The sequence below is a fragment of the Harpegnathos saltator genome, unplaced genomic scaffold, assembly GCF_003227715.2.
Source record: "Harpegnathos saltator strain DR-91 unplaced genomic scaffold, Hsal_v8.6 scaffold67, whole genome shotgun sequence".
NCBI lineage: Eukaryota > Metazoa > Arthropoda > Insecta > Hymenoptera > Formicidae > Harpegnathos > Harpegnathos saltator.
In genome coordinates, this window is record NW_020230504.1 from 615,001 (window position 1) to 630,293 (window position 15,293).

The 15,293-nt window shown below is 54.5% G+C and overlaps 1 protein-coding gene across 1 annotated transcript; it reads right to left on the bottom strand.

Annotated features, from left to right (window-relative positions):
• Window positions 1-4,861: 4,861 nt before the first annotated feature.
• On the bottom strand, window positions 4,862-7,409 carry LOC105190644 (mitochondrial 2-oxoglutarate/malate carrier protein). Its single transcript, XM_025305054.1, has 5 exons — window positions 7,094-7,409; window positions 5,787-5,923; window positions 5,451-5,621; window positions 5,164-5,263; window positions 4,862-5,057 (listed from the first exon to the last, which is right to left on the bottom strand). The coding sequence occupies exons 1-5, from the start codon at window positions 7,306-7,308 to the stop codon at window positions 4,862-4,864; spliced, it is 819 nt and encodes a 272-aa protein (XP_025160839.1). The 5' UTR covers window positions 7,309-7,409.
• Between the last annotated feature and the right edge of the window lie 7,884 nt (window positions 7,410-15,293).

Here is a 15,293-nt window from a genome sequence, read left to right on the forward strand (position 1 = left end):
CTGCCGTATTAATTATACTCTTTCCACCCACGGCGCGCGCGCGCGCGTGCGGAGGCGGACGAGCGAACGAACGAAACGCGAATCGATACGACCGATCCTCCTCCTGCCGTGCCTCCGGCACGCTGCCGCGAGGAGGATCTTAAAATAGGTGATTTCTATGCGGAGCGAGCTAAGTACGTAAGCAGGTAGTCGAATGTAACGCGATAACATTCGGGATCGGTTAACCCCGAAGACGCATGGTCCCGCCAGGCGAGAAACCGTTTTCCCTGCCGCCCGCTCTTCCCCCCCGTCCTCCACCCCGCGAGCCTCTCCGTGTGTCTCATGGCCTGCGCCTCTATTCATCGCACGCGGAAGAATAACATTTCACTAGCTGTCGGGCTCTTGGAGGCCGAGGAAGTTTGCGCGAGAGCGCAGGGTGCGCGGCTCAGGTTAATGAAACGGATCCATAGATATATATATATCGATCGCACGACCGCGCGTACACGTAGCTCGTCCGTGGCGAAACGAGCACGAGAGAGAGAGAGAGAGAGAGAGAGAGAGAGAGAGAGAGAGAGAGAGAAAGAGAGAGAAAGAGTGTTCCCGGTAGCGCGCATAGAGGCGCGCCGATTATTCCGCGAAGAGTCATGAAACAGGGACTTGCCACTCTTTCCGTCGCACAACTTTGTTCGCCGCGGGCGCGCCTCCACCCGCGGTTTTCACCGACCTCGCGACGGACGGCGGTGGAAACGAGAGCGACACGTGAGATACGCGGCGAATCGTCGTCGCGCGATGGAAAGAGAGAGAGAGAGAGAGAGAGAGGGGGGGGGAAGGAGGGAGAGGGAGTTTTTCTCACGGCGCGGCAGAATTCTGACTTGATGTCGTGCAAATCTGGAGCGTTCAGCTTTCGGCGAGGAGCGACTCCGGCGTTCGCGATGCGTGTATTATGCAAAACGGCCCGAGGGGGATGAAGAAGGACTGCCGCGCGGCCGCCCCTCGTCACGTAGCGGCCATTACGCGCGCGCGCGCGCGCGCGCGCGAGGATCCTCCAGCGGAATCGTCGGGCCGGCCGCACCCCGGATGAAGCGGGGATCGTTTGGATATTGACTTTCCCCGATGCGTCACGGATGACAAAAGATCCGGCCGGGTCTATATTCGTTTACGACACCGGCAGATGCTGGATAGGAACCGGAGTCAGACGAATCGGCTCGTTTACGCGGCTGAGGCGAGGCCGACGGAGATTCGACCCGAGCCTCGAAGAACGAGTACGTGGCGTTCGTTAGCGTTCGCCTTGCGCTTCTTGGAAAGATCCGCCGGGAAGGACAGCGTTGAGCCCGCGTGAAGTTCGTCGAACGTTCACCGGGGTATCGTATCTCCGAGAGTGTTCGAGAAAGTTTCGTCCTCGAGAGCGTTTACCACCAGCCGAAACCAGGCGAAAGAACTGCGATGAAATGAATAATGAAATCACGAATAGCTGATCCTCGTCACGGCAGGTTCACGTACACACGATCCTGCGCCAAAGTTCGCGCGCTATTTTTGCTTCCAATAGCGGAACTAGACGGCGGAGGCGAGACAAGTGCGTCGGGAAATTGACGTCAAGTCTCCAGCTAGGGTTGCCAGATGGCCGGGATTTCCGGGAATGTCCCGGGATTTTTAAGCTTGCTCCCGGGATCCAGGGATTTAATCTTCTGTCCCGGAAAATTAGTACTTCAAACAAAATCAGAATCATAACATTCATATTTATAACTGCCACCAGAGAGAAACCTGAGAGCGGCCATTGCGATTTATAGGGTCGAATTTTTCGACGTGTCACCTGAGAAAATTAATGTCAACTAAGCCATTCGCGTGGTAAAAAATACCATAGACTTGTATAGATGGACCGCGCATCCTTATGAGCGCGCTGAAGACTACATTAGAGGACAGAGCTATTGTGTGAGTGAGGCGCTCTCTCTCTCTCTCTCTCTCTCGCTCTGTGTTAGGAGGAGAGGGAAGAAAACGACACAAGGGGAAAGGTAACGTCGGGTGCGGACCGCTACAAATGTTTCGAAGCGTTTCTCTGTCCTGTTCTATTTTTCAGATAAGTCGTAAGAGTGATTAAAATAACCAGAGTTTAAATCTAGCAGGGTCAATTGATTTGCGAAGCATAACCTTCTTCGTCTTAAGCGAGAAGCACACACACTTTTGCACAAAGGCATAATACACAACACATAAGAAAATGAAGCGATCAGAGTCTTTCATTTCAATTTCGTGGCAATAGAAATGAGGATTCTAATTCTCTCGGTTAATTTCTTTGCGCATTGTGTATTATGCCTTCATGCAAGAGCGTGTACTTCCAACTTTCAAATTTAACCAGAATCCTCTGGCAACCTATTTTCCAGCCGTTGCTTGAAAATAATCCCGGAAATAATCATTCCGCATCTGGCAACCCTACTCTCCAACGCGAGCGATCTTTCTGTCGGGCGATTGCTCGCGATATGCTCTTCCTGCGAGGCTGCAGGAATCTCGAAATCCTTTCTGAAAATCCACGAGCCGCCGAACCGTCTCCTCGCGAGTCTCCTCTCGTCTCGTCGCGAACTGACGCTCGGAATACGCGTCGCGGGCGAGAACGGGACTCGTCGCGAGGATAACGCCGCGGCGAACGGGGATTTCAGATCGCACGGCGAATCCGTAGAAACGAGGCCGCCGATCTCGCGCGAGATCAGCTCTCTCGCCGTCCGTCATCGACGGGATTTTCGGGCGCGCCGCGCTTCTTCTCCGTTCCTTCTTCGCCGCTCGATTCCGCCGTTATCTCACGAGCGCGGCTTCCAGGGACGCGTTATCGGTGCTTGCGTTACCTTCCACACACGTGTGACAATCGACGAGGACACCCGATTGCGAGGCCGCGCCTTGCCCGGCTAGCTACCTCGGCTACCGGCTACGTCGAAACGGCCGCCTGGAAGCCGAGCGAGCGGCCGAGAAAGCGATATCGCGGCGATAAGCCGCTCGCGCTACCGCGCGTTGTTGACGGCCACGGATACCCCAGCGGATCAAAATAACGCGTTCCCCGGCGCGTCGCGCGACTCGACGAACATGAGAGACAAGGCGAACGAACGGCATCACCCGAAGCCGAAGGATATTCCTCGCGTCTCGGGTGCGCGGCAACTCGGAGCGCTCTCGAGTATCTCGCGTGTAGCGAGAATTCGAAAGAACTACTAAAACACACACACGCGCGCGCACAATACACATACACAAAGGGAGAGGAAGAGAGCTTGCATGCTTTCAGATTGAAGAGTTGATAAGCGCAAGACGCTCGTCGTAGTTCGACTGTCGTGTCGTAACGACGAAATCCCATTATTCGTCTCTTGCTTACTTTATCAACTTACCGCGAGTACTCGGAGCGAGCGTATTTGGAAAAATACGAAAAGATATCTTCATGCCATTGACCATCTCGACTGTGACGAGAAATTCGTCGAAGTAACCTTTCGAGGGAAATAGCAGCGCGCGGCGATCGGTAGTGACGACGGTAATAATCCCGAAAACTTCAATCAACAGATCTCCAGGCGAAATATTCCCGCCGCGCCGGCCTCTACGAGAGCATTCCTTCGTCCACCGTCGCTGGAGCACTCTTGACAGATCGTCGGCAAGTTTATCAGCCGTTCGTTGTGAAAGCATACTTTCTCTCTGTAGATTTTGGGTACTTCTCGGTATCTCGGCTGGACTTCGCCGGTTATAATTGCACCTGGCCAACGATAATTAACGAAAGCCTCTTGGCTCTCTCTCTCTCTCTCTCTCTCTCTCTCTCTCTCTCTCGCCCACGTGGCCGTGATTCCGTCTCGACACACGTGCTCGAACAAACGACCCCCCGATGGAGACGTCGAAGAAGGTCGCTGCGTCTCTTCTTACACTTCGTGTTCTAACGATTCCTGAAAAGTTACCCAACGCGTCGCCAGCTCGCTCGTTTCGGCAGGCCTGATGCGGCGCGTGCTCGAGCTACAAGAAAGAGAAAGGGAGAAAGAGAGAGAGAGAGAGAGAGAGAGGGGGGGAGAGAGAGAGACGTGGCTAGTTCGGATTTCCCGTCCTTCAGCTGGCCACTTCCGATTCGGAATCGTCTCCCTCTTGCCGTCCGATCGGTACACTTTTCCGGGTAGGAAACGCTCTCCGCCGACGCGCGGCGACGACGAACGTGACCAGGGTAAGAGCTCGCGAGATCAATCGACGGGTAATGACTTTCGATCGTGACACTCGCGCTATATCTCGAGTCGTAGATGAGATCCCGGAAGCTGGACCGCCGCGACGCGACGAGACGACGCACGACGACGTCGATCGTGCCTCGTCCGTGTTAGCTCGTCTCTCTCTCTCGTGAAACTTTCGGCTTCGAGGTGAGCCCTTGGCTGCCGCCAATGTGTCGACTCGCGCCACGCACCGTCCCATCCATCGGAACGTAACGGTCGCCATCGGTGTTTTTATGGTACCTTTACGAGTATCGACGACCACGGAGCTTGTACGAGACTCGTGTTCGTGCGGCCTGCCGAGGCCAGGAACCAAGCTACCAAGCGAGCGGCCTGCGTCGTTCTAATCCACGAAGCCGGAGGCTTTTTCGGCCGGCTCTCAACGGGTCCCGAGCGGCGGCTTGAACCTCCGCTCGACGTCCGCTGAACGTCGGCCGGCGCCACAACTCTCCCACCGAGTTGTGCGCGAAGCGTCATTAATTGCGTCGACAGAGAGTCAGTCGGGCCACGATAGACAACTTGATTAGCGCGAATGACGAATAACGCGACTGAGACAAGGAGCGGGTGTCGTTGCTCTTCCGTCTCAAACGCCGTGTCTTTTTGCGATTGCGAGTGCAGCGTGACGCAAGTACAGTGTGCGCGAAAGCGTTATTTCCCGGCTGTGTCGACGCCGCTCGTCATCGCTCGTACAGCTCTCTCAGGAAGTGCATTAATTGCTCGTTGATGACGAGAGTTAACACGGTATGCGGGCCTATTCTGCAGTAGGTCGGCCAGAAACCCTTCCAAAGAGATCCTATCCCTTCGGTTTTCGCGATGGACATCATGACTGCGATGGTGCCTGGTGTCTTGCTGGTGCTCTTCATGTTCTGTATTCTACGGAAACCACCCCCGCCCCACAAACACACACATAAAAAGCTCTCGTTAGATGGACTACTTCGTGCGGTATTCGCCCCAAAGGATCCCAATCGCAATCGCTAACCTGGTCTTGGTGATGTCGAAGGGCATAGAGTTGAAGGTGGTCAGGAAGCCGGACACCATCGACGCGTAAAAGTGCAGGGCTATGGTTTCCGGCACGTTCACTGCGGGAGTAAGTGTCGCGAATTATTTTCCGCGGGGAAGTTCAAGCGGCGCCGCGCGGTTCAGGCGATGTCCTGTACAAAGGACACGCGTTCAGGTGGATTCTCGAAAAGCTCTCTCGAATCTCCTCGCAGGCGAAACAGCGCGGCGCCGAGCGAGATGCGACGGAGGGACGGTGGGGAAACGTACGTCGTGTCGCTATCAAATATTTCACTTGACTGTAAGTCGCCAATTGCGAGACGTTGACGACAACGGCTCTCGCCATCGTGGCCGTGCTTCCTCTCCAGAGTGCGAATACTCCTTCCGTTTTGATTATCTTCTCGAACGCATCGAACACGTTCCTGTAATTTCGTCGTTGTTCTGAAAGCATCAGAGAGTGAGAGAGAGAGAAGAATTATAAGGGAGGGGGGGGGGGAAAGAGAGAGAGAGAGAGAGAGAGAAAGAAAAGAAAACAGATTCTTCAGGTAGATTCTGTCGGCTGTGGAAATCAATTAATGACACGACGAAGATATTTCATGTACTGACCTATTGGCAATCTACCGTCTGTTGTCATCCTCACGAGAGCTACGTCGGCTGGGGTCCCGACAAAGGCTCCCGTAGCACCAGCAGTCCCGGCCATGAGCGCGAGAACACCGAAACTGGGCGAGCTGACGCGTCTCTGTCTAAAAAGAAAAATCGCATGCATGAAAGCACGTCGGTTTGTGCTGCTGAAACCGTGCGGCTCAATTAACTTGATTGCTTCAATTTCGTATTCGTATGCGATGCCTGCGCTCTCTTTCTCTCCTCCTCCTCCTACCTCTCTTTCTCTCAGGCTTGGGAAAAGTTACTTTGTAGAATTATCTATCTTAGCTAGTAGAAGTTACAGCTTCATTTCATTGAAAAAGTTAAAACTAGTTACAGGTTACAAGTTACTGACCCTCAAAACACAACATGTTACAGTTACAGTTATTTAGAAAGTAACGAGTCGTTACTTTTCAGTTACTTTTTTACAATAATCGTGCTATTATTTTAAATTTCGCAATTGTGTGAATTCCTCCAGTTTTATGTCATATAAAAGTCGTTTGTTGACTACTATATATTCCTCCTTATTGTATATAATTTTTACAAGTTTGATCCATTAATCTGAATAAGCAATTCATATCTGTTCTTTAAGACTTTATTAATAACAACTGGGCGGAGAAATACCCAGTTGTTCTTGTTTCCGAGTTTTTGATGTATTTGACAATAACTCGAATATTTCTGCATATGCTGGCCATGGCATTTTACAATCCTTCTCCGAAGATTGAGATGTTTTATCTATTGCTTGAATTTTTTTATATAACTGAAACCACGCAGCGCTGATCGCAGGTTATGTTGACAAACAAGGTCTGGCGACGCGCGACGGAGATGTCGAATAGGCGTACAATTTTTTGAAAGAGACACAAGTTGCGGAGTCCGGAGAGGGGACTATCAGCGCTATTGCGTCATATTATCCTTGTTTCACATTTAATGAACAATAAAGATAGATGACGCAATAGCGCGTTTTCCAGATGCAGGCAGAATAACCGTATGTACTTATTGGATATCAAGCGTCGCGTGCTATCTAGCGTCGCGTTATCTGCTAGAAACTTGAAATAAAAACAAAGTAACTGTTAAATAGTAAAGTAACTGTTATATTAGTTACTAGTTATCAAACAAATTAAGTTAAGTTACAGTTATAGACGGAGAAAAAGGAACAAAGTTCAGTTATAGTTACCAAAAAAAATGTAACTGTAACCGTAAGTCCGTTTACAAGTAACGAGTTACTTCCCAACCCTGCTTTCTCTCTCTATATATTCCCTCTCTCGACTCACCTCCAGAAATCTTGCATCTGATTGTAAATTCCGAGTCTCACGGTCGTGTACGTGGCTTGCCTCACCAGGCCGGCCGTTAAGCCGCTGTAAAACTTGGCGACGCCCTCTTTGCTGTAAATCGTGCCGATCAGACTCCAAATCGAGACCTTTCCCTTTTGCATTTGCATCCGGTTCTTTATCACGTCCATCGGATGCACCACGCAGGTCGCCGCCATGCTGAAACGTAGCGAGCGACTCGGTCACGACGGATAACGCGGGCGATGCGCCGAAAATTCAACCCTCCCCTCCAACCCTCTCCCGTAGCCCGGTACGCATTACCCCGAGAGCCCAGCGTTCAAGAAATTAATCCACGGTGGTAGAGCTTGCTTCCTCTTCGCCTTTGGCTCCTCGACCGCCGCCTTCGACATCTTCTTCCTCCAGTCGCGCGGAAACTGACGCGAGGTATTTATGCTAACGACTCGGACGGCTCGCCGTTATCCTTCATGTCCGAGATAGAGAAGTCGTCGAACGCAATACACGCGCGTCGAAATCTCTATGACGCGTTAGATTCTTTTAAGTTTTCTCCCTTTCTCCTTCCCTACCTTCTCCTCCCTCTCTCTTTCTCTGTCCCTGCACTTTGCAACACAAGTAGAAGCAACGACTGCGAAGGGAAATCTCGTCTGACGTGCGAGAGAAGGTTACGTTTCGCTCCTCTCGCGATCGTTCACGTGTCTCGACAGTCTCGACAGCGTGAGACGGTCTCCCGGTCCTCGCGAAACAAGAGACGATTTCGATGCGTAACAGACGCCCAGACGGGACAAGCACACATATACGTGGTGCGCCAAGGACGCCAAGAGGAACCTGTCCCTTGAACGGCGATTAGCGTTTTCGCCGCGATTTCCCCCCGCGAGAGTAATCGCCGATACAGTTACATTAATGGCCGCGCGCGATCCTCGCGCGCGACGGCTTTATCGAGTCCAGCCGCCCACGCGGTCACTTCTTCCTGCGAGCAAGGATCATCCGTTAGGAAAACTCGCGCGCGGAGTGCTGCGCACGAGTCAGCTGCCGAGTACTCTCCGCGGATCGGAGAGTTGTTGCACTCGCCGTTTCTCTCCCTCCTCTCTCTCTCTCTCCCTTGTACCAGGAAGACGATCTCACCCATCCGTCGGCGGCTAAACGCGACCTTATCACGCGCGTATGTAATGAAACCATTAGAGCGGCCGCGTGATGAACCAACGCGCTTCATACGCTGAATCAGAAACCCCGCGAGCCCTTCGAGCTGGCTTCGAGCGGGCTGCACGCGGGAAGAGGGGCAAGGAAGGAGAGAGAGAGAGAGAGAGAGAGAGAGAGAGAGAGAGCGAGCGTCGATAATGCGCTCGTAAGCGTCGGCCTTCCCGTCGATCTTTCCCACGTGCGAGAGCTCATTACGCTTACCGGCTTCGTGCTTCTTAACGTCAGCCGCTCGATATCCGCGGGAGTCTAATGCGATGAGCGCGCGTTGCCGCGGCGCGGCGCAGCGCGGCGCGGCGGGGCGGGGCGGAGCACGAGACGACGCGCGTAATCGGTTCATTGAACACGATATATCCTCCGTTTGAGCGAAAGTCACCGGCGTTTCTGCCGATCCGGCACGGCGCGATATCAGGCAGTTCTTGCAACGCCGTCTCCTCAGATACGGTAAACATAACGTCGCGAACGTTATTCGCTCAGAAGTAACGTGTCGCAATGTACACGACCGCGATATAGCATTCACAATCAACGTTTACCGTCATCTGGGAGACGGTATTGCAAAAATGCCCATTGATTCCATCGACAGAGTCGATCCCGCGAATCTCCGCGGAGGGGGAAAGCGAGGAAGGAATGTGGAATTTTTAATTCCGAAACACGAGAGAGAAATGACAATGGAAGTAATAACGAGAGAGTAATAAGCGACGCGGGGCGATCAGAGTGGCGGCGCGCATCCCCCCAAAGTGAGCGACTAACTGCGCCTGGACTTTGGGCGCCCCGCCGCCGCGAGGCGCGAGGCGCGAGCACGACAGAAGACCGGAGCGCGTCGACAGGTCGACTCACACCACGCACGCACGCACGCACGCACGCACGCACACATACCGCTGCTTAATGCGTCGCGCGATCGCGCGCGTTAATTGATCGGCGATCGGCCGCGCGCGTGCCGCGTACGTTCAATTAACGCGGCGCGCGGGCCCGTTTAGAATCGACGACGCCGGCCGGCCGCCCATATCCGCGAGAGATTACAGCCGGTTTTCGTAGGCCGGCGCGCAAAAACTCGTTGATTGGAATCTCCCTCGCGGCGGACACCGCCGCCGCCGCCGCCGCGCCGTAGCCCGTCCGGCCGTCCGCTCGCTACCTGGAAACCCGCGGCTCGCTGTGGAAGCGGTTTTCTTTGAGGCTTCCTGCGCCACACGGCCGCCCGGCTGCGCGCTGACAACACCCGAAACGCTCTTTGATTCCCCCGCGGGCCGCGCGAGACGTACGAGGAGGCGGACGGCGAACGGCAACGGCGCCGCGCCGCGGCCTTGCCAATAAATTATGGAATATTTATTGGCCTCTGCGACTCTCTCCCTCTCTTTCTCTCTCCCCTCCCCCTCCCCTCCTCCTCCTCCTCCTCCGTCTCTGTCTCTGTTCTTATGATCGGGATCGCAGTGTCGCGGGACGCAACCGCATTGCGACACACACCGCTCTCGCGATTCCCGATCGTCGCGTATCTCCTCCGCCCCGCCCCGCCCCGACCCGCCCCGCCGCGAGACGGCTCAGATCAGATAATTTTAACGAGGAATCCGGCGACTGCCGGGGATTCGGCTGCGTGCGGAAATCCGATGGTGGAGCGGACACTCCGTCCGCATTAGGCGACGTCGATCGAATGGTAATCCCTTTGCAACGCGATAATTGTCGTTATCATTAATTTGCTGAGGATCCGAGGTGAACTCGCTGCAACAACGGTCCACCTTCAAGCCGCTCACGTGGCACGCTGGAGACCGCGCGTGCATCAAGAGAAAAACCGCCTTCGCGATGTATCCGCGTCTTTTTCTTTCCGTGTTTGAGAGGGAGAGAGAGAGAGAGAGAGAGAGAGAGAGAGCCTTCCGGCGAATCCTCCTTGCTGCACTTATGTATGGTAGCTACGTCCGCGACATAAACGCAGCCGTACGGATAAACCACACAACAGGCACGTTTCGCACTTTATACTTTACGTCTCTTCCATATCGCTTAAGAATCTGCGCTGGCGGCGCATAAAATTACGAGCGGGGGCTCTGCTTACATTCGAAACACGAACAACGCGTAGAGCGGGGCAGAGGAGGGGAAGAAGTGAGAGAAAGAGGGAGAGAAAGAAGGAGCGAGAGGGCAGGAGGGAGCAAGCGAATAATAAAGAGACAGAGAGAAAGAGAGAGAGAGAGAGAGAGGCGGGGGGGGGAGGAGAGGAAAGAGGGAGAGTAAAAGAGAACGTTGAAGCGAAGGAGGGGGCGGCGAGCGCGCGGAGGACGGAAGCGCGTCTGTGCCTCGAACGAAACGGAATGAAAGCAACGAGGCGGGGAGGGGGGCGGGGGAAGAAGGGGGTGAAGGGGAAAGAAAAAATGTGATTTAAAATAATTATAAACGCATTACTCGGCCGGTCGGTCGGTCGGTCGGTCGGTCGCTCGCTCGCTCGGTCGGCCGGCCGAACGCGGCCGCGAGCAGACGAGATGGTAATCTCCATGATTTGTTATGCCATTGTTGACGCCTAATGAGGCAGGTAGGGTGCGTATGTATGCATATACATGCGTACGTACGCACGTATCCGCGGACATCTTCCATTGCTCTCCGGGTCGAGCGTGCGCTGCCGAGCAGCCCGGCAGGCAGCGAAGAGGGCCGCCCGTCGTCGTTCTTCAGCAGCGGCGGCCTCCCCCGCCGCGGGAGCGCCGTGAGCGGAAGGATATTTTGGGGGGACTGAACGATGCAGGGGTATAATAATCCTTCACTTCGTTTCCATTAACCCTCTGCCGCGCGACTTCCTCTCCCAGCCGGTGCGTGAAGCTCGGTCATACTCGGCGACGGTATCGCGCACGGTACTCGGCACTCATTCGCGACATCTGTGGTGTCGGCCGCTTAATACGACGACGCTTGCAGGCTATTTTTCTTATTTTTGAACTCGTTATTTAACTCGTAATGTTTCACTTAACTGCCGGACGAGGACCGACCGACTCTCGCCGCGAGCCCTCGTCGTTTTATCATCCATATCCAGTATCCGGTTCTCTCTTGTCAGAAGAGTTGACAAAAGAGAATTTATTAATGGCAAAAGACAATTGATCGATGACAAAACACAACTGATCGATAACAGAAGAGGACCGCCGGATGCACATGTCACTCGGCAGCAACTCGAAATTTCATACATATAGTCCTACAATATTTGGAAAGCTTCATAGCGCGAAAAGTGACTCGTACGAGAGATCGAGATGGCAGACTCGACCACAGGATCACGGAGGATATCGATATCGCCGCTGAACGATCTCTCTTCTGCCGAGCGTTTGCTATCCTCGTCGCGAAGAACGCGGGCGAATTTGCCGGAGAATGTCGCGTCAGCCGCGATAGGAAACCGCGAAAGTACACGGACGCGTCGCCGCGTTGAGGACTGAATTTCGGGGCGGCGGGGGGAGGAAGCGCTGCTGCGTAGCGAAGGGTGACGCGGGTTATCGAAAAAGCGATGCTCTTGGACTAAATACGTCCGCGCAAAACGAGATATTCGATTTTCCGCGCGCGGAGAGCGCTCTCGCAGGCTCTCTCAGCCGCGACAGAGGGCGGCGCGGGAGCGGGCGCAGATGCGGCGGGCGAGTCGCGTGCCAAAAATGTGCCAGCGCGCTTGCGAGAGAGATACGTAAGTACCGTTTTAAACCGCGCTCCTAGAGAACGAGCTTTCCCCGGTTAATCCGCCAGGCGTAAACGCGCCACCGAGTCGTCCGTCGTCGAGGCGCGGCGCGGCGCGACGCGGCGCGGCGCGGCGCGGCGCGAATAAACGACTCGCGCTGCTGCGCTTATGCGGACGGCCGGCACTTTTTTTCCGCATAATCCCGCATTTGTAAGACGCGTCGCGCTTACAGCCAGTCATCCCAGTTGCTCCCGTCCCGTTCCTCTGCTTTCTTTGCAAAAAAATGAAGGCAGGAAGGAGAAAATGAAAACGTCGACGCGGGCTCTCGTGGCATCTAGATTCGCGAATTGGAGGACTGATGGTTGGGAAGATCGAGCATCTGCTCGGTAATAACGGCAACATCGACCGTCAAGCCGACCATTTCACGTCGCGAGACTATTTTCATCATCGCGGACGGACGCGATACGGTGCGCGATCGTAACGCGCTACGTCGTCGTCGTCGTCGTCGTCGTCGTCGTCGTTTACGTTTCCACGTCCTCATTATGACAGCGCGCAACACTCGCAACACTCAGACCCAATGCAATCTTTCGAGCGGTCATAATTATCAGCCGTGTTCCAAAGTGTGGGATACCTTCCGAGAAATATTATTACTCCGATCTCGCGGGGTTTTCGTAATCGCATTTGCGACATGTGCGCGCAACCGATCGGCCGGCTGTCATTAGTGAATTAATATCCGTGCGGCACGCCGCGGTGCAGTGGCAGGCGTTCCCCCTCCCTCCCCCCCCGCCCCAGTTTATCTCCTTCTCTTTCTCCCTGTCTCTCTCTCTCTCTCTCTCTCTCTCTCTCTCTCTCTCTCTCCCTCTCTCTCTCTCTCTCTCTCTCTCTCTCTCGTTCTCGCTCTCGCTGAGCAGTCCTTCGAAATTCACTAAAGAAACGAAAAGTGTCAATTATACATAGCCGAGAGCGAATCGTATTCGTAAGAACGCGGCGAGCCGAGTCGGTAAACAAAGCGCGTCACGTCGGCCAATTAACATGTTAATCGACCTAATCGACACACATATACATAATTAAACAGCGGTCGGTCGGATGACAAAAGTCTCGCGCCGGGTAAACACGCGAGCAAATCATTTCTGAGCTATCGGGACGATCGCGCGCGACTTTTTTATGTTCGGGACTCTCGGCTCCGTCACGGCCGCGTCCCCTCAATAGAGTCGGTCGCTTACGGTTAATCGAAATTAATGCCGCGAGAGAGACGGTTGACACGATCGGCCGGCCGTCCCGTCCCATTGTCGATCCGCGTGCGTGCGCGTAAAGAAGAAAAAAGGAAACGGAAAAGGAGAGAGAGAGAGAGAGAGAGAGAGAGAGAGAGAGAGAGAGAGAGAAGAAAAAAGCGCCAAGAAAAGAAAACGCTAGTCACGCGGATGCGGAGCCGGGCAAGAGAAGGAGCAGGAGAAGGGCGAGGAGAGAGAGAGAGAGACGGGAGGAGAGAAGCTGCGGGGCGGCGGGGGTGGGCGAGGGGAAGGATTCGGCTCGGTCCGAATCGAGCGAGCGGAATCGCCGTGGAGATTTATGCGCCCGCGATAAGATTCAAGCGGGCAAAGAGTTTCGGTGCAGCCACGTTTACGAGCGCCGAAACCAGTTCTCGAAGAGGCGAGGCGGCGACGGCGGCGGCGGCGGCGGCGGCGGCGGCGGTGGACGTCGCGCGTTCACCTACGGTTCTGGTCCGGGCAGCGTGCGAGCGGGACAAGAACCCGTGGATCTAAGAAAAGTAATCCCGTCGCGGGCGTGTGAAAGAGAGAGAGAGAGAGAGAGAGAGAGAGAGAGAGAGAAAGAAAAGGAGCGGAGATCCCGAAGATCCGACGAGAAGATAAGCTGCCGCGCGTCGTAAAACCGTCGATGCGCCGTTTTCCCTCCGCTCCCGCGCGCCTCGCTAATCATAACTTAATTGCGCCACAGTGTCGTCAGCCGAGAGACTCGTTAGATTCGCAGATTCGATGATTCGAGTGTCCGAGAAGCAAAGTCTCTCTCTCTCTCTCTCCCTCCTTCTCGCTCCTTCTCCCTCTTGTTGTTAAATCACTTGTCTATTTTAGTCGATTACCGGCCGGGATCGCTCGCGACTCCGTTGCACCGCGAGCGATATAATTTGTAAATTACTCAGCAATTATCGACAGTGATCGGGGCGTGTATTACTTCATAAATATCCCCCCCTCTCTCTCTCTCTTTCGCTCTCATGGTCGGCTTCACTAACGTTGATTAACATCGAGCGCGCAATTTAGATAATAATTGTCTCCCGTCCACTCTCTCTCTCTCTCTCTCTCTCTCTCTCTCTCTCTCTCTCTCTCTCTCTCTCTGTCTCCGAAAGTCGAGCTGAAACGTTATTTCTGGAACGACAACCGGGAGCGACGTGGCGAAAGCGACGATGAGAAGGCGGAGAATTACCGCGGAGTGAGGTCCATCGGGGAGAATCCGCGCGACAGACTCGGCGCCCAATAATTGCTGCGGGGATCTTGTATCTCTCGTGTGCATACGAGAGATATATCTCCGAAGGCGCGGTGAGATAGCGCGCGTTCTAGGAGCGCGCGTCGCGAATCGCCGGGCTTTTCGCAAGAGGAACTCTGCGAAAAAAAGCGGCCGCCACGCGATTCGCCTTGGTGTGTTCGCGCGCGCATGTGTATGTGCGCGCATTATCCAGCCAGCGACGTTCTCCTCTCCATACGGCACGGAATTTATCGCGCGGATGTACGCGAAAACTATTACCGCTCCGGCATTTTCTCGTCGGCGTAGGAACGAGCGAGGTCTTTGTCGATTTTATTGGACACGATCGCCTCCTTATCGAGCGCGATAGTCGGACTTCTCTTTGCTGGTCTCTCTCTCTCCCCCCTTCTCTTTCTCTCTCTCTCTCTCTCTCTCGCTCGCTCGCTCGCTCGCTCCCTCCTTCTCCCGCTCTTCGTTTCCTCGCGCGTACACGCAGCGAGACGCGCGCGCGCGCGCGCATAAATGCGCCGTTGCATAAATTATCCCCGATCGGCAGCGAACGGCCGCGGTTACTATAAATTAACGTTATCGGGGTGTTTACATTACTTTCTTGTTGCACGATTAGTAATCGCGCAATAAGAGTACGTCGAGTACAAATCAGCCGCGCGGGATGCGAGAGGGTTAGCAGAGCGCGGGGCGGGGCAGCGCGGCCGGCGATACCGGCGGCAAATGCGTATTTATTGCAACCGAGGAAAGTACGTGGCAGAGATAGAGAAAACGTGCACGGCGGCCACGTTGACGGAGAAAGAGGCCGGCACAATGAACTTGCCTCTCCTGCAATAATCGGCCCCCGCGCGCCGACGACGACGACGACGGCGGGCCGTCCGCGCGCTG

Bases quoted from the DNA above. Each gene is read 5' to 3' on its own strand.
- LOC105190644 (XM_025305054.1), bottom strand. From the start codon at position 7,308: ATGGCGGCGACCTGCGTGGTGCATCCGATGGACGTGATAAAGAACCGG. The intron at 5,924-7,093 runs GTGAGTCGAGAG...TTTTCTTTTTAG, and splicing joins CAGATGCAAGATTTCTGGAG to ACAGAGACGCGTCAGCTCGC. The intron at 5,264-5,450 runs GTACGTTTCCCC...TTACTCCCGCAG, and splicing joins ATATTTGATAGCGACACGAC to TGAACGTGCCGGAAACCATA.